The sequence below is a fragment of the Stegodyphus dumicola genome, chromosome 6 (assembly GCF_044657685.1).
Source record: "Stegodyphus dumicola isolate Sdum_Otavi_A_Nest chromosome 6, ASM4465768v1".
NCBI lineage: Eukaryota > Metazoa > Arthropoda > Arachnida > Araneae > Eresidae > Stegodyphus > Stegodyphus dumicola.
In genome coordinates, this window is record NC_140773.1 from 205,922,903 (window position 1) to 205,943,195 (window position 20,293).

At 31.7% G+C, this 20,293-nt stretch overlaps 1 protein-coding gene across 2 annotated transcripts in view; it reads left to right on the top strand.

Moving 5' to 3' along the window:
• Positions 1-20,293, top strand: part of l(3)72Dn (UTP4 small subunit processome component l(3)72Dn) — a 79,053-nt gene that overhangs the window by 36,937 nt on the left and 21,823 nt on the right. For both annotated transcript variants that reach the window (XM_035357342.2, XM_035357340.2), the window contains exons 7-12: positions 145-220; positions 1,673-1,720; positions 9,335-9,491; positions 9,599-9,669; positions 12,632-12,725; positions 14,197-14,324. In XM_035357342.2, coding sequence (XP_035213233.1) covers positions 145-220; positions 1,673-1,720; positions 9,335-9,491; positions 9,599-9,669; positions 12,632-12,725; positions 14,197-14,324 — 574 coding nt within the window. The remainder of the gene's footprint in view (positions 1-144; positions 221-1,672; positions 1,721-9,334; positions 9,492-9,598; positions 9,670-12,631; positions 12,726-14,196; positions 14,325-20,293) is intronic.

The following is a 20,293-nucleotide window of genomic DNA, read 5'->3' on the forward strand; positions in this document are numbered from 1 at the left end:
TTCTGAAATGTAAAAAGCGTTTTACATTTCAGAAGCACAGAGTTTCTTTTATTCTTTTGCATTGTTTTTTTTTTTTTTTTTTTTTTTTTTGGTACTTAAAATTATACAAGATGAAAATACTAGATATGTATATTGTTATTACAGAGACATGACCATTGTGAGTGGTGACTCATGTGGAAAAACATCTTTCTGGGACGCTAATACAGGAACCCAGTTAAGTGTATGTATTTTTCTTTTCATCTTATATTAATTATCATTTATGATTATTTATAAAATTTGATTCCATTTATGTTATTCAGATGACTAAATGTTTCTTCATTAGATAATATCGGGTTTTAATGAAAGTTTCCCACCACAGCAAAGATTGTCTGTACAAACATTTCATGTTGCCGTGTTTAATTATGTTTTGTCAAACAATTTTTGGCATTTGAGAGAAAGAGACTTGCTTTAGAATACTGTGAAATTTGTAAAAAAAGTATTGTTATTATTAAGTACAAGGTGTCTGAAATGGAACTATCACACTACCAGATTAGAACCATCATTTACTTCCAGTTCTGTTGCAAAAAGTCAGCTACAGAATGTCACAAAATCATGTGTCTAGCTTTAGGTACTAATGTAGTATCATATGACATATGATTTGGTACCAAAAGCTGTAAAACAAGGACTATGACATTCAAGAAGCAGAGCACTCTGTCCAGCTTACTGATGTTGATGAGCCAAGAACTTGTAGAAGAAGATCAGTATGCAACCACTCAAGTGCTTGCTAAGGAGTCAGATGTTAGTGCCATGTTCATTAGTCACACTATGCATTACATAAACTTGACGTAAAAATTCAATCGCTGGGTGTCACATGAGCTGACTCAAGCAGATAAGGACAGACGTGTTCGGGCCTGTACTAATCTGCTCTCATTGCAAGGACAAAATTCTAGATCAGATCATCACTTATGATGAAAAGTGGATTTACTTCAACAACACAGGTCGAAAAGAAGAATGGTTTGCAACCAGTGAGCCCGTTAGCAGCGTTACAAAGTGCAGTGTGACTAACAAAAAGATCATGCCTTGTATCTAGTGGGTCTGCCATAGTATTATCCACAAAGAGTACCTGAGAAAAGGTAAAACCCTTGACAGTAAGGTGTATAGCGAGATACTAGTCCATGTTGATGCTGCAATCAAGGTAAAATGTTGAGCCAAGTTCCAGAGCAAAAAGGTAATGTTCCATCAAGATAATGCAAGACCACACATATCTGCATTCAGTGGTTGGGCTCTGTACAGACTAGAATGGGATCTTTTGCCACACCCACCATATAGCTCTGACATTGCTTCTGCAAACTTCGGCCTATTTTCTCATCTGCAGCTACATCCTGCTGGTGCTATCTTCCATTCTGCACAGGACGTCCAAAATGAGGTTGATTTGTTTTTGAACTCGCAGCCACCAAGTTATCGGGCCAAAGCCTTTGAGAAACTACCAAAACATTGGCAGAAAATCATAGATTTGAATGGTGATTACTACTGCGCGAAAGGTACTGCTTTCCTGTTCCCCCCCCCCTTAATTTTATTAATGTTTTTTTGGTGGAAAACTTTTGTTACAACCAGATATTATTATTTTTAAAAATAATATAATGTAAAACTTTTTATCATTTAAAGAGATAATTTAATAATTGTGTATTTTCAGTCTGTAGGAGGACAGAAAAATGACGTTTTGACATTATGTTTAAATGAGGTATGTGCTTTGTCTGTTAAAATAATTTTTTTTCTTTCTCTGTGTATTAATTTGTTGGCTATACAGGGCAGGTACAAAAGACAAAGATGGGATTTTAAATATTAATAAATAATTTCTTTCTCACTTTATGGGAATATGATATACATCATCAGCAGTAGTAACTATCTAAACTAATATTTGATTACAGTTGTTTCTTAAGTTCACATTCTGTGCCATGTATATTGGGTAATTAAATTCATTCTGAATTCAATGTATCATATAAATTGCAATGGCCTGCACTGCATATATTATCTCATCAAGTTCCTGGATGGGTATAGACATAGCTACCCAATCTCATGGTTTTTCATTACATCTCAATGTCTCTGAATAGATCCCTGATAATCTTTTAATTTCAAATATTTAGTGTCTATTAAGTAAAACATTTTTCAGCAATAAGTGAAGTTCATTCATTTGATGAAATTTAAATTATATAAATTCCACCCCCTAAGAATTTTAACATAACTTTTTATTAAATTTTATTTAGTCTGAATTGTCTTAATCTAATTTGAAAAACTTTTTATGAAGATTCAACCGATAATCAATGTTAATATTTGTGTTTAATTTTTTATTTCATTATTTGTTGCATTACTAAGCTTTTCATATAATAATATATATATATATTATAACTTTTTGTGTGCTGAAGACTTAGTATAAAGGTGTAAAGAAATTACAAAATTAGTTAAAGAAAATAAAATATCAAATATTTAACTAAATATTAACGTATTTTGCATCCAAATCATGTATTGTAAGTAGTTTAATGAACTGAGCCATGGATTATAAAGTGGATCAAAGACAATTTGAAATTCTTTTGAAATGGTATTGTTATACGGTCTGAAAACTGCCCAGAAATTCCTGGTTTTCATACTAGAACCTCCCGTTTTTCATATTTCAGGTTTGGCAACTATGTTGCAGCCAATGGTAATATGTAAATATTATCTTTAATATGCTTAAAGTGGAAACTGTATGGGGTAAAATTAGGTTAATAGGTTGGCTTGGGAAAAAGATAATTGGTGGTCCAGCACTATGAAAATCACAGCTGATAAGTATTTGCATATTACAGTGAAAATAAGGGGCTGTATCTATTTGTAGAATGTAATACCACAGCATGTATGCAGTCTGGGTAACAAGTAACAATTAGTTTCCTTATGTGTCCAGAAATGGATCACTAGTCAGAGTTGCTACAGAGAAGGATAAAAATCTTTTGGCATTAAGCATTGACTTATGAAAGATTATATTGCTGCATCTTTTTAAAATCAGGCCTTAAGTACACATTGCATGTAATTGCGGAACTGGACACCTTAAAATGGAACACACAGAAAGCCATCTTTCACTTTCATAGACACTCAACACTTTCAATCAACACTTTCATAGAAACTGCTAGTATTGCGTTGAAAACTTGGATATTTAGCTGTTGTTTTGTTATAAGCTTTTGAACTATATTATTTTTTCATTTATGCATAATGCAAGATATTGACATGCGTATTTCTTAAAAATTGGGTCGAAATATGAAACGGAGCTTGCATTTTATTATAATTGACGTGATAAAAGTTTAAACAATTTGACTTGCTTGGAAATTTTAAAGGGTTTTATTACTTGCCCACGAATTTCAAATCACTTCATGATTAGTTTAAAATTTCATTGCATATAATAACCATTTTTATTGTCAATTTTCATTGATAAATTTTTGATAAATTAGATTTCCTTACAAGTGTATAGCTTAAAAATTTATTAATGCATTTGAATTATTATGGTGTTTTAAATTGTAATTAACTTAAATCAGTGTCTTAAAAAATTTGAAGAGTTTACCTCTTTGCATTGCTAGTTTTTCTCAACATTCAGCAACTGCAACTATTTTTCATAGTGATTTTAAGAACAAAACTTATGACTATTTCCTGCATCACTATCAAAAGTTTTCAAAATACTTTTTGTTTGTGAAAGGAAGATACAGAAGATGTTACTTAATAGGTAGATGACTTCCTATGTCAATCTAGTGTGTCATATTTATAGTTCCAACTTTACTCAAAGAAGTTGAAAAGGCATCTTTAAATTCCTCTGTTGAATTTGATTAGCATTTAATTCTTTGCTTGCAATTAAATCTTTTATTTCAGCTGGAGTATGCTTCTGATTGATGTTATGTTGTATGTTGTTTGTTTTAAGGGGAAATAAACTGATTTTCTTTCCTTTTGTGAAAGTGCATGACCTGTCATTTATTTTGGCAACTGAAACTGACTCTATTTTTTTTTATTAAATCCATTAGGATAGCTCAATTAATGTCCTTTTAAATATGTATTTCCCTTAAGGAAGTCAGTAGTTCATATAAGCAGCTTCTCGTGAGTTTTTGCCATATCACCAATGATGCAATGTGTTTCTAGGAAGGATGGTGATAGTCTTGTGAACAACTATCCTGTGTAAAGACATTTCATTCTCATCCACTGTGAAAACATTGGAATTTTTATAAGCTTTGAAGTTACTCATGGTGTCTGTCACTATGGTCAAAAATTTGCAATAGATTTTTAAATTATTTCCTGATGAGCTATTAAGCCCAGATTTTGCACAGACATTCTTGTAGATGGCAAGACGTGTTGAAGCAATTTTTCAAAAGTTTGATTCAAATTTTTTAAAAATTAATGTTGAAATGATTTTTTGCATTATCTTCATTTAACGAACAAATTAAAAGCTCTGAATTTTACTTCTTGCACCATCAGAAGCATAGGAAAAAAAATTCTTTTAAATGCTGTGTGTGTGAAATTTTTAACATAATTTCTTTTTTTTTTTTTTTTTTTTTTTTTTTTTTTTTTTTTTTTTTTTTTTTTCAAATTTTCAATGATTATTTGATGTCCATTATTTTTAAATTTCAACATCTAAAAATATATCTTTTATTAATTTTTTTTTTCATTTTCCCATAAATTCACTTTTTGTCCTCTTTTAAAACAAGAATATTAATCATGTGATTTTCTTATATATGTATATATGTAATACTTATATATGTATATATATAAAGCATCTAAATAAATTAGTAAGTTGGAATAAAAGCAAGGCAATTTTTGTAAATATAATAATTGCAACTCTGTATAAGAGGTTTAACATAATGTCAAAACTAATCTAGTTAAAGAGAGAATTCATGGTAGAACAATCTCGAAAAATAAAATTGTGAAAGGGAAAATATACAAAATTATACAAATAAAAATTAATCTCCTTTTTTTAAAACTCCATTTATTTAAGACTTTAAAATTCATATAAAGCCAAAAACTCAAATCTCAAATGTACTAGAATTTTCCCTACAGATTTTTGAAACACTTGGAAAAAAGAATAAAGCATTATAGTGCCAAAATGACAATTAAAAAACCATAGAACTCTACATTATGTACATAGGCATTTTAAAAAAGAAAATGGTCTAAAACCAATATGTGCTAATCCGAAATTCAAAATCAAGTATAAATAAAGAGCAAAACTAATAGTCATTTAAACAAACTAAAAAATTGGGAGGTCTCTGATTATGCTAAACTAAGCTTTTAATATTAAAAAAACGAAAAACTGTACTTAAAGATTTCTATAAATAAAATGGTTAAATCTGTGCTTTAAACAACTAAAAGCTGAAAAAGGTTTAAAAAATTTTTATTCAAATTTTTAGCCTATTTATATATTTCTTTATAGTATATATATATATGCTATACTATGACCAAGCAGAAATTAAAATATCAGAAATTAATCAGAAGTCAAATTAAATGTGTCACAAGATTCACTTGCAATTTGAAGTTATCATTAGTATTAGTATTAGTTTGTGCTATTTTTCAGGCTTCTGTATACATTTCTTTCCTCTTTTAAAGCAAGAATGATAAAAAGAAAAAAAAAAAAAAAAAAAAATTCATTAGGTGATTTTGTACAATTTGTTTAACACTAGTCATGCAATTTGCCGGACCCAATGCATGCCACATGTTGTAATTTGTCTAATAAAGAAATGCCAGATTGTAAAAAACCATTATTTGCAAAAGGTCAAACAAACATTTTTCTTAGCAGAGAAGGACTGAGAATGCAAGATTTCGGCAATTCATAAAATATTAAATGACCTAAAAAGAGAAAAATAATTTATCATATAGTTTAATGGGTACAAAATATTAAATAATTCTGTCAAAATTCATCAGTAATTTTATATCACCAATAAAAAAGCACTGGTGCTTAACTAATCATCGAATTTTGTTGCCAAAAGTATAAGCTACTATCTTTCTAAATTTATTAAAATCACCCCACACTTTTATTATTTGCAATATAAAATTGCTGATAAATTTTGTAAGGAGAATTATATAGTATATTGTTCCCTTTAAACTGTATGATGAATTAATTATCTTTCTCTTTGTAGTTCGTTAAATATTTTCTGAGTTTGAAAGGAAAATATATTTTATTAAATAAAAAAACATTGAAGGTACATAATTTCTTATTTTTTATGTCTAAACAAAATTTGTATTTTTTTCGAAAGGCTAGTTGTAGCATTGCATGCATCTACTGTGTTGTCCACATACACTTTGTGCTCATAAACACAGGTTACAATTCTGATGTATGTATCTTCCTTTTTTTTTTTTTTTTAAGTACACTAATATTTTCTCTCCAGTCACAGTTTGTAGAAAAGGCATGATAAATACACAGAAGGTGCCCTTTCAAACACTGAGGTACATCAGCTCACAAAATACTTGTTCCAGTATCAACTATAATGGGGAATCAGAAACTGTTAATTCCTCCTCAAAGCTCTTGATCTCTGGCTATGAAGTGAAGATATTTTTTAAATGCAGAATGGCACACATCTTACGTACAGTAACATTTCCCCCTTGAAATGACAAACGTTTAATTTTTCTGCTGCTTCTTCAATATATTTTAGGTCTTTGACCTGGAGGTGCATGACATTGTTTCTATAAATGTGCTTTCTATTCCCGTTCCAGCATTTTATTTTATTACTATTACTGTTTCATTTTGCCTTAAAGACTTCCACTGCATCCAGTCTTTTCATCAAGTTTGTCATTCTTCTCAGCACTCGCACTATTCTCTTTCAAATTTAAGACAGTAGTTTTGTCATTGTCATCACTGTTATCAAATTTAAAATTTAATTCTCTTCTTTTATTCATGATAAATATTTTTAGAATTTCATGAAATAAGTAGTTAGTCTTCCCATCCAGAATACTAACAAGTACTTATGTATTAGTGTAACCATCTCTACCCAGTTTGATAAACTTCATCTTGTGGAAATCTGAATATCTTCATCTATTTTAAAGGTGTTTTAATGAAATTATTTTTTTTTTTTTTTTTTTTTTTTATAATTTCAGCTTGATCCCATGCAATTGCAGAAAGTGAATGTTCTATTAAATTCTCAACTTGCAAATTTTAAGTTCTATTGTATTATTAGAGAGTTTGTATATGTCATTAGGGAGTTTTATATAAATCCTTCATGTATTTGGCATTTATTGTATTTTTAACTTCCAGGATGCAGGAATATCCTGAAATTGTTGTAAGGACCAAGCTGAAATTAGCCAAAAAAACTCTTATATAAAAATACCTTAAAATAAAAAGGCTATCAAAATATCCCCAAGATCATATTGCAATGGAGAATAACCCTTCAGTGTCCCATATATCTGGATGTAAATCCTAAAAAGTATGGCAACTCTGTGTTAAATCTGTAAGCTATATCCTAAGTTCTTAACAGTTATCTTTTTAGTTAAAACTACTTTCCTGTCGCTTCTAATTTCAGCTTAAATTTCCTGCCAGAGTGTGTTTTTAGAATTGCAGTTAAATGAAAATGAAGGAAGAACAGTACTTACGTCGAAGTTCCACTGACTTCGTTAGACAGCTAGAGATTCTGACTAACGCACATTCCCCTTTTGGCTACTCTCTCTGTAAGCTATTACTACGCTTGGCTGTATTTCAGGCCCTTGATAGCTTCGCCGTTTAGTTAGCATTTAAGGGGCCGACTCCTGTAGAATTTTGATAACTTCAGCTATATCGTTTTAGTCAAGCATTAGTTAAGTTTGATTTTCTTAGTACTCTTGAGTTTAAGCCGAAGTGGAGGCTGTTCTGTACATCCTGAGAAGGGCCATCTGCAAAACTTTATTTTGAACAATAAAGGGTAATTAACCCTTCTCACATTTATGTCTATCTTCTGAACTAAAGCAATTATTGGCTTACTAGTTCTCAAGGTTCCGCATACATAGCTGTAAATTCTAGGTTGAGACTTTATAAATCATTGAAAAAAATTAAAAAAAAAAAAAAAAAAAAAAAAGAATTGCAGCAATCTAAAATGAGGTGAAAACGAGATCTACTTTCAGCAGGACTCCAGATGAAAAGCAGATAAGCTGTCTGTGAAATCTCAGACTGCCAATGTGTATAAATAAGTGTCAATAACATTATCAGTTTATTTTATTTACTCACTGCATAATTTATTCTTATAGTTATTAATTTTACAATACATATCATTCCTTATATAAAATTTTTCAAGTTATTTATTCGTTACAGCAAAGAATTACACTTGTTGCATATAGTGCTTTACAACCTCCACACATATAAAATACTCAGAGACAGCGAATTGTTAAAAAAATATTAGTCCAAAATTTGTCAAGTAACACAAGATAGTGGTGCATTTGTGAAGAAACTGATATTGAGCCTCGTTTGACATATCAACAGATTAAAAAATATATGTTGGTTTAATAAATTTGACAGCATTATATTTCAGATTTTAAAAAAAGCTTGTGTTTAATTCACATAATTAAATACAATTCACATGTACTTTTTAAATCATGCATGTAATAGTAATGTTCTGTGTGTATCTTTTATTTAACTGTGCAAATTTTAAAATGTGGCGACACTGCTTTCTGTGGCAACCCTAAAGAATTCGTCTGTCATGAGGATCACGGGCCCAGATACATTACGTCTACATCTGCTTTTCTGTGTGATAGTTAGTTGCATTTAGAATTTTGTAGAATAAGAAACGGCATGAAAATAAATGTTGGTTTTTAAAAAGTGTCGGCTCAGATTTTTGAACCTGTAATTTACTTTTTAAGCAACAAAAATAAAACCTTTGATTGTATTTACCTGAAAATATTTAAAATACTTTTATTTTCTTTCTTTCTCTCCCTCCCTCCAAATCATTGATATTGTATAATATACTTAATCTTGATAATTTTAAAGTAATTCTGTGAAATTTTGTTGCAGTAAATATTTTTGTAGAATAATTTTTAAAGATTATGTAAATTGGAATAAAAACTTGACTTGGTTTTGAATTTATTTATAATAAACTTCTCATAATTTAATCATCTTTTTCATATGAATAATAATATGATAGACTTATAACACCTTTCATAATAGTTTAATAAATATTGTTGGAGGAGAGTTTTTATACTTTATAACTTATAGTATAGTCTTTTATGTTAATTGTATTTCTGGCATTGTATACTATGTGAAATGCACATTTAATAGTATGAAGATGAACTTTTTAAAATCAATTAACCAGAACTCAGAGTTTTCCTTTTCCCATAAGTATTTGTTATATAAATATTGCTCCTTAGCATTGCATAATTTGTTTTTTATCAATTTAAGGAGGAGGATACTGTATATGTGAGTGGTGTAGATCCTACAATCACTATGTTTATGAAATATCCTTCAAATGGGAAGTGGTTAAAATCAATTCAGCGAATTGTCCATACCCATGATATTCGAGCTCTTTGTCTTATTGGGGAATTTTTAGTATCAGGAGGTAAGTGGACTCTTCCATTTTATATATAATATTAATTTTTAATGGCTATTCAGTTAAATTAGAAAACTTATTAACTTTTTTTTTTTTTTTTTTTTTTTTTTTTAAAGGTGATGACTGCAATCTTGTATTCACAAAGTACCCTCCAAAAACTACAATTAAGTTTTTCCCTTTCTGTCAGGTAGATTGATAAAAATTTGTTGTGTATTTTTATTCATCTTAATAATAAGCTCATTATGGTATTTATTAATTCTAATACTATAATTTCAAAATTATTTTATAATTGTGAAGCTACAGTAGAAATTAACTTTTTAAGTAGAATTATTATGTTGGTATCTGATTATTATCTCATTAATGTTTTCATTAATAGTCTGCTATTATCTAATATTGCTTTCTGATTTTATTAGACTTCATTAATTATGGTATTTGTATCAATGAGATGATTTATAGTGGTATCTGTTAATAAATTAAAATCAACAGAATAAAAATTTGTCAGAATATAAAAAAGAAAAATCCAAAGCTGCTAAAATTACCTTTAAGCCAGAAATAAGCAGACTATATGGAGGGCCCAGGTTAAAATGACTAGAGGACATTAAAAATTATTTCAAGCTCATAGTATTTAAAATTGGAAAACCTTAATCAAAAAGAGACTATATTTAAAAACGGCACTCTGAAGAAGACTTTGGTCCTTTATGAGCTGTTTTGAAATTGATGGTGATCTTTTTATATAAAAATATTAATCACTAAACAAAATTTTTAACCTAATCTTAATTCAACAAAATTGTCTTTTGTAACTGAAAATAAATATTCTAAATATGTGCCATTACAACTTATTTCATTTGATTATACACTGACTACCAATAAGTATTTGGACATCCGTGATAGAAAAGAAAAACTAACTTTATTCAAAATAAATAGTTGGTAGAGCCTCCACGAGAGGTAATTACAGCGTTGACTCTCCGGGGCATACTTTCCACAAGTTTTTGTATGACAGCTAGTGGTATTTTCTTCCACTCGGCTTGGAGAAGACATAGAAGTTCCTTCACCAATTTTGCACTGTTAGTGCACCCCTGAATTCGGGGATACAACTTGTTCCAGAAGTTCTCGATAGGGTTCAGGTCCAGACTCTGGGCAGGCCAGTCCATTCGATGAACTCCATTGGCACCATACCAAGCCTTGGTTAACGTCGAAACATGACAACTGGCATTGTCGTCCTGAAAGTAACGGGTCTAACCCGTAAAACTGCCACAACGTAGGAAGCACATTGTCATCCAAAATAATGCAGTAAGCATCGGAGTTGAGCTTACTATGAATGGGGACCAAGGGTTCCAACCCATACCAGGAGAAACACCCCCAGACCATAATTCCACCTCCACCGAACTTGACTGTTGGCACAATGCATTCTGCCAGGAGACGTTCTCCAGGTAGATGCCAGTCCCAGACCCTGCCATCCGTACGGTAAAGGGTGAACCTTGATTCGTCACTCCAAAGAACCCGTTTCTACTGATCTACGGTCCAATTTCGATGTGCTTTGCACCAAATTAACCGAGCAGCGCGGTTGGACTGTAATCAAAGGCTTATGGGCAGCAGCACGACCATGAAAACCAAGCAGATGTGCTTCCTTACGGTTGGTATTCATTGAAACAATACTCCCGGATGATTGTTGAAACTCCTTGCGGATGAGGGCCATCGGTTGGGTGCAGTTCTTCCGAATTTCTATGGACAGCACTCCTCAGTCTCTATCTCCCAGTTTCGTTGGTCTGCCGACTCGGGGCACATTCCGACAATCACCGCTCACCTTCCACTTCTTAATCACATAGGCCACTGTCGATTTTGGGTACTTCAGATCGCTAGATATGTCCCTCAAGGATCGGCCACATTTGTGATACGTGATAATTATACCTTTCTCAAAATCAGAGAACTCTGAACTGCGAGGCATCTTGCATGCGACTAAAGCCGATGCTGTTTCCTACACGATATATACCAGCGGAGTCCGTGATGTACCTTAGAACCGCAGATATCGTCATTTGCATAGGTGTCCAAATACTTATTGGTAGTCAGTGTATACTTTAAGAGTAGCTTAGAATATTTCTCTGATTATAATGGAAGTATTTAAAATGTTGTTATGTAGATGCTAGATAATGTAAATTCTACTAAAAGAGTGTAGTATTTGTATTTAAGAATTTTTCATCATATGCAAGTTTTTTTGGGGAGAGGAACAACCAGACAACTGTATTGAATTTTAGCTGCAGTATTCTAAATTTGAATATAAAATTTTTTAAAAAGAAAAGAAAAGTAGAGTTTTAATTAACTAGTGTGAATATTTCGATTTAATGGATAGGTTTAGTTATATACAGTATTTATTTTACTGTAATTATTGTATCTCAAGCATAAAAAATCTGCATGATTTCACGCAAACTTGTTATAATTGCCACTAAATAGCATTATGATATTTTAATTATAAACATTGTAATGCTTATGCATTCATTAAATATTGTAACAATAAAAAGAGAAGCTAAATACTAAAGAGTATTTATAAGAAAGCTTAAAATAGTAACTGCTATTGCAAAATTATATATCTTTATACCTTTATCACTTTAGCTTAAGTGTGAGATAAACTCATCATATTAAAGTCTATATATTTTTATTTATAAAGTTTTTGTATAATATAATTATATAATAAATTATGTATCCAAAAAATAAGTATAAATATATATTTGTTTTACATATAATATTAAATTTTTCTAAAGGTATTAAAGAAAGCTTTTAAAAGTAATATTGTGTCATATAAATAATAAAATGTTTCTTATTCATAATTTTTTTTACTCAAATTTATTGTAATCGGCCCGTATTTTCTCCATTAAGTTTGGTCATGCAGCAGTAAGTTTTATATTTGGATTGATTTTTTTTAGCAATATGCGAAATAGTAAAATTCACTTTAAGCAAGAAAATTAACAAATATTAAATAAAGGCTTCAATATCTAATCCAATATCTAGCAATCCAAATTTCATAAATCTGTGTGCTGTACATGTTAATTTTTGTAAGATCAGTTCCTTAGTAATAATAATAACTTAACATTCATTAGAGTAATCTCTGTAATGTACACAGTATTACCGTTATCTTTTGCCCTCCTTTTTTGCAGATGCCGTATGCTGTTGTGTCTCCACATTCATCATGTGTTTTGTTAAGATATCCAAGTTTTCTCGAATTGTGGCAAATTGGATCTTCAACTTCTGGTATGCAAGTTTATAGTTATTATATCTTTTTGATTTGATGTATTTGAATATTAAAGTGTTTTTGTTTTTCTTCTTGGGTATGTATTTATATGCATGCATATATATGTGTGTTTTCAAGTTCCCTAAAATTAAGGGCTACCTACAGTAAAGTCACTGAACACTGGTAATTCGGTTTGAGGTTCAAATTCTGGCAAATGGGCTGGCTGCATGGGCATTTTCATGCTTTTTCCCATGTGTGATATGTATACAAGCTAGTTTCCCTTATAAAATCCTTCACTAAAGCATTCCTCCCCTTAGGCAGATAACTGTCTAGTGCTTTGCCTTAACTGAATATCTTCAACATCAACATCCATGAAATTAAAGATACAGAAATAATTGAAATGTGAATTACGTAGAGAAGCATCTGAAGGGGAAAAGAGGTCTTTCTTGCAAATTTAATATATGGTATCATTATCTATCTCAAGCATTATATATATGTAGAATAAATTAATAATAATAATATAAAAGAAATAAGATTAAAAATGAAATTGACTGAATTATGGACTTATTCAGCTAATAAAAGCTAATGCTGTAAAATTATTTTGGACATTTATTTGTTGTTATATAAAATAATCTCTCACATTGCCATCTCTTTGTTTCATCATTTTATTTCATAATAAAGTTATTCAGTTTATGAAATAAATGCAATTTTGAACATTGCATTTTCATGTCTTTTTATACTGTCTATGAAGTCTTATGAAGTCTTTACTGTATAACAGCAACAACAAAAAATATTGACATTAGTTTTTATTGGCAAACACACTTAGTCATTTTTGGAACTTTCTTGGCAAAACCTAATAGCTATGAAAAAATTCATAAATTAGCATAGAAATAATGAAGTCATCCATTATAGCCAACATCAGATGTTTCATTTTTTAATTTATCAATGTTTAAATGTTTCATTTACTCAGGCAAAGGAAAGTCTTTCTTTACTCTTATGTTATTAATTTGCAGTTCCTGCAAACATATATTAGTGTGTAAAAATTAAAGACAAGACAGGTTTCTCATGTGTAATGTGATACAGCAGTGTTTCAAATTGATACACATAACCAAGATGTAAGATTAAAGGAGATGAGAGCTATACTGATGAAGAAAGGAATTCAAAGTATGCAAAAGACCGTTATTCAAAAGTAGGTTTCAGGCATAGCACAGAAACTAGAAATATCCATGTGGGAGATAACAGGCAAGAAAAATGTAGTTCTTGAATAGGGTGATATGATCACTCTTTATTGTGATGCAGGATGTGTCATGCTTAATATGATATGATCAACTAGGTCTTGAGTCATCTAAATAAAAACATTTTATATAATTTTTATTATAATGAACTTAATATTACTCCTTGTTATTTTTATGTATTGGGAAATTTATGATTTTATTGATAATTGATTTACTGTTATATTTTGAAAAGATTTATGTGTGTACTTCTTATTAGGTCCAACAAATTTACTGCAAGTAAAGGCAAAAGTAAATGAAACTATTATCTGCAGCTCAATTTCTGCTGATGGTAAATGGATAGCATATTCTAGTCAGTTTCAGATGAGGCTGTTCAGGCTACAGTTGGTAAATACGTATTTGTTACATTCTTAATTATTACTTTATATTTGTTGTACTGTATACTCTTTCTTTAAAAAAAAAATTTGATTTCATAATTGTTTTTATTTATGTAGTTATGTCCAGAATTTTAATTAGAAAATTTTTTAATTCTTGTGTGGATGTAAGAATGCTCTTATATCAAATCGGGCATTATTCAGTTTAACCATCCTTTCCCTGAAAAAATATTCTGTGATGCATATAAATTCAAAAACCATTCTTAGCATTAAAAAAAGTGTTTTCTTCCTTTTTTTAATATTAACATTCATATTAAATTTTAAACATGATTTAAGAAAAATTGTAATGATAATTTTCTTTCAATTCACTGCATTGCTTTCATTTATCATTTTTGTTTCAGATTATATTCTATTCTTTCTGCTAATTATCTTATTGTGGTTTTGCTCTTTACTTAGTTCATGAAAATTTTAAAATCTTTCTTTCTTATGTATATATATCTAAATACATATCATATTTACATATCTAAATGTATGTAAACATGTATATTTATCTATACACATCTAAATATATGTATACATATATCCAACTTTTTATGTATGTGTATATTTATTTATATATATACATATCTAAATCACACATTAAATTAGTTTAGTTGCATATTAATGTAATTTATTTAAGTTACAATATAAGGAAGTACTGTTTCTAAAACATAATAACTAAATTATAAAATTAAATACATATATTTATATATATTATCTTTCGCTGCATCATCATCAGGGCACTGGTGCAACAAAAGAAGGGCCTTCAAAATCGTAAAAAACAACCTTATATTTAGCGTAGGTATAATGAAACACTCAATCGATTTCGAGGGCAGCTAAAGGTCCCTCCTCATCAGGAGAAAGAAATACATAGAAAGAAGAAAATAGGAATCACAGAAACACGTGGTGCTTATCAGCACTGCACATGGTTATAGCACTCTTGTTTCTCTTCTAGTCTAGTTTGTGCTATCAACCGGCATTTTCGAGAATATTTTACTGTTTATTGTTTTACCACGTGCACCATTTTATTTACTTCTTTCCACGTGGCCATCATTTTTTCGGATTTGGTTTATGCTATCAACCGGCATTTTCGAGGTAATTCTATATTTTTTCGGTTTACCACGTGCACGATTTTGACTTTCGTTGCTTCTTTCCACGTGGCTATTGGTTTTCAGTATTGGATGTTTCTCTCCTTTTGGAATGTTTTTGTCATTTGTTGATGAAAATTGTCTTCATTATTTATTGGTGTTTTTTTCATGTTATAAGTAATTACTTGTTTGGACTTTCGGAATTACATTTCTTTTGTTCACTTGTTTCTTGCTTGTGCCCTTTTCACAATATGTCCACTGACAGGAACCGATTTTGTAAGTTACGCCTTAAGCGTACGAAATTCTTGAATCATCTACAGTTTCTACTTAAATGCAAACATCAAAATTTCATTCCCAAATTTATACATGTGAAATGTAGCCTTAAAGCTTCCGTTCACGTTTCAAAAATTTTGCATAAATTCAAATTGGCACTTCTTCGTCACATTATAAGGGACACACGCAAACGTTTATCTAAAATTGAATTTGAATTATATTACCTCCATTTAAAAATTGCTAATTCCACTGAAAATTTTTCCTCATTTGAACATACATCCTGGTCTAGAACCGATACCGTTTGTCAACGACATAAAAATGTGCTCATTTCTAAATTCCAAAAACTCACACACCAGTCGGATAGTCCCAATAATCTAGCTGATCTTCCCACTGTAAACGTTAACTCCATCGTTAATATCTCCAATAGGAATCTTTCGGAGGATCAGTTAAAAGTATTAAAATATAATTTCAACTTTTCAAAGACATCTAAACCTTCAATTCCTCAAATCATCGCCCCTATAGAGAAAGCCTTTAAATTCTCCAAAATTTCGGAAACGCAGAAGGATACAATCCGCCACCTAATTACTCATAACGTTAATTTTAACAATAAATCTTTGGGTTCTAATCTTAGCAAAAAGGAAAATGAGATCTTACGTGAAATTCATTCTGATACTAATATCATTATCTCTAAAGCTGATAAGGGCGGACAGATCGTTGTTATGGACAAACACACATATATTACTGGAGTCTCTAAATTGATAAATGAAGGCCCATACTGCTCGATCCCTAAAGATCCTTCAACTTCGGACCTCATGAAAGTAAAAAGTGCTATTAAATCTTCCCACATTCTGCCAACTCAGTTGAAGAAATCACTTATTCCGCCTATTACTAATTGCGCTAGACTTTATGCTCTTCCAAAAGTCCACAAAACCAGTATTCCTTTTCGACCAATTGTTTCCAACATAGGTACTGCTTCATATCCTTTGGCCAAATATTTAGTTTCCAGATTTTCTCCTCTACTTGATAACAATATTCACACTGTAAAAAATTCTGTTGAAGTCATTGATAAACTTTAAAATATTTCCCCACTTCGTTCCATTATGGTTTCATTTGATGTCAAATCATTGTTTACTAATGTTCCGGTCAAAGGAGCACTAAATTGTCTTGAAACTAGGCTTCGGGAATTTCACTTCACACATACTGAAATTAATGAGTTGGTTTCGCTTACTAAAGTTTCTCTAAGTCAAACCCACTTTGTTTTCCAAAATGCATATTTTCGTCAAGTTGAAGGATTGGCTATGGGTAATCCTCTCAGTCCGGTACTTGCTGACATTTATATGCACTATTTTGAGATGAAATTATTTGATAAATTATCTTTTTGTCTTTGGATTCGGTATGTTGACGAGACTTTCGCACTTTTTGACGGTTATAAAGAGGATTTATCCGAGATTCTATCTATTATGAATTCAATTGATCCAGCCATCCAATTCACTCTTGAAATTGAATCCAACAATTCCCTCCCCTTCCTCGATATTCTTATAATCCGCAATGAAACCGATTTTAGCACCACTGTGTACCGTAAACCCTTTGCAGTTTGTTTACCACCCCATGCCAAGTCATGCCACCCTGTTAAGCAAAAAATGGCTTCTTTTTACTATTATGTTTTCCGCGCGCTAAAAGTTTGTTCCTCTGAATCTTTGCTTACCAATGAACTTAATTATTTGAGAGCAGTTGCGATTGACCGTGGATTTTCTCCCGTGATTATTGATAAAGCCGTCAAAAAATTTTCAGATTCCCATCAAAGAAGACATTCTACTGTTAGAAATAATATCAATGACCTTGTCGTGCTTCCATTTTATCCTTCTGTTAGCTATAAAATTGCACGGATTCTCCAGAAATTCAATTTTCAAGTCGGTTTCTCCCCTATTAATAAAATTCACCCTTCGATTCTAAAAGATTGCGTTTCTGTCTTGAATTCTTGGGAAATTTATAGTATATCATGTCAGTGTGGTTTAAGATATATTGGCCAAACAAAAAGAGCGTTGAAGTTTCGTATCAAGGAACATGAATCTTATGTCAAAAAAGGGGAAATTAACAAGTCTTCAATAGCATATCATAGCTGGACTTAAACCATAATTTTGATTTTGGGTCTGCAAAAATCATCCAAAAAGCTTCTTCCATAGGCGAATTGGATTTTCTTGAGGCTTTTCACATTCACAAAGATTTAGAAAGTTTAGTTAATGATTTGAAGTCCAATCCAGTCCTTCCTAATGCCTTTCAAATTCTACTGTCTTAATTCAATTATTTTTGCCGATAGATGGCGTTACCTCCTCGCACTTGGTACTACCAGAGGGTATAAAAATCCATTCAGTGGTTGCTTTCCATTATTTGAAGTTCAGATTTTGAGCGTAATGTGCATTTGCCCCTCGCTCTCTATTTTAACTTCGCTAATATTTCTTTATGCTTGATCAGACAGCCTGGCTCAGTAAAAGTAGGCGGCCAGTGCAACTCTGATTAAAAATCTAGTTATAACCACGTGCAGTGCTGATAAGCACCACGTGTTTCTGTGATTCCTATTTTCTTCTTTCTATGTATTTCTTTCTCCTGATGAGGAGGGACCTTTAGCTGCCCTCGAAATCAATTGAGTGTTTCATTATACCTACGCTAAATATAAGGTTGTTTTTTACGATTTTGATTGTCACATTAGCGTGTTTCTCTTCTAGTCTAAAAGAAGGGCCTTTTTCTGAACCAATTTAAGACACACAAATTGTTGTTGTTGTTACTAATCTCCATGCCTAGGAATATACTAGACAAGGTCCACAAGTCCATTCACCTTTAGAAAATCGAAAACAAGCTTGGGAGACACGTAAAGGTCCACAAGAGACAAATCCAGGCACTCAAGGATATGTGCCGGTGATGCGGGTGCATTGTGACACTTAAAACCAATTGGGTGCATCTTGACACCACTCTCAAAAGTAAGTCCCCTCAAGTGCCCACTGAAGAATCGGTAAAGTGTTGTCTGAACACATCTTTCGCAATCCATAGCAAGGGATCTTCCAGGACAATCAGCTTGATACCAGGGATGACTCGGGGGAACGAGCCATATCTGCCTGTCAGCAAGTCTTCTAATGAAATGCAGTTCAAGATATGTCAGTGAATTGATAATTGGCAAAGGTTCTTCAGAAGCCTCCCTCGCCAGAATGTCTGCCATTTCATTCCCCCATATATCAACATGGGAAGGAATCCACTGAAGATGCACTTCACAGAGTGACGAGACCTGCCTAAGTTTGCTAAGAATTGTGGTTCCGGCCCTATCACCAACTCTTTGCCAGTTTGAAAGATATTTGATAGCGCTACGACTGTCAGACAAAATCCATACTGCCTTAAGATCTGTAAGGTACAAAACAGCATTTAGTCCCTCTTCGATGGCTATAAGCTCACTCTTAAAAACCGAACTGAAGTCAGAATTTCTTTTCTTTATTTTAACAATATTTCCATTTGTGCATTTAATGACAACACCACTACCGGAGCGAGAGTCCTCAATTTACTCCCATCAGTATAGATGAGGGTAGCTTCAGCGAAAATTGCATGTATAGTTTCCAAGGCAGATTGTCGTAACAGGGCCGGAATATCATTTTTCTTGGAAACTCAAGACGAAAGTTCTACATGGAACCCGACTCCAGGGAGTCCCTCAGATGGATCTAAACATTGTTTCAAGGAATGCTGCTCGACATTATGGTCAATTATACTAGCATACTCAACTTGAGAAAGTGGACTATTTTTCTTAAGTCTTTGGTTATTACTCCAGTGCTGCAGAAATTCTGAGTTCTATTCTGGGAGCCGTAACTGAGAAGTTTATTATAATATTTTATGAGGCCTGCATTTCTTCTTAGACTGAGGGGTTGAAGATCTGTTTCATACAATGCAATTTTATTCGGGCAACTGTTGCTCAAGCCAGTTATAATGCGAGAAGCACTGAGTTGGACTCTTTCCAATTTCTGGAGGTTGGTGGAAGAGGCACAACAGTAAACGGGGAAACCGTATTCCAAAATAGGTCGTATGATAGCTAAGTAAGTAGTTCTCAAAGTGCAAGCATTGGCTCCCCAATCAAGTCCCGAGATATACTTCAGAATGTTTAGGCGTTTTCTGCCTTTAGAAACCAGTGCATCCACATGTTTGTTACTAGTGATCTCTGGATCAAGAACGAAGCCCAAATATTTTGGATGTTTGTCATATGTAAGAGGCAAATTATTCATAAAAAGCTTTGAATGATAATTATAAATCTTCTTATTGTTGGTAAAAAAACTAACAATAGATTTAGTTGGGTTAAAACTCAATTTGTGGTCTTTCGAGAATTTCCACACTTCTTCAAGGATAAAATTAATATTGGTCTCAATTAAACTCACATCTGGGCCAGAGCTCCAAAGGGCAATATCGTGCGCAAATTGTAGTATCATCCGCAACCTCACATCTTCTTGATATAATCTTCTCAATTCCAGCCAAATACAGGCAAAAAAGAATTGGGCTCAACAAAGAACCCTGGGGGACGCCTTGGCTCAATTTAAAAGTGTTTGACATAGTG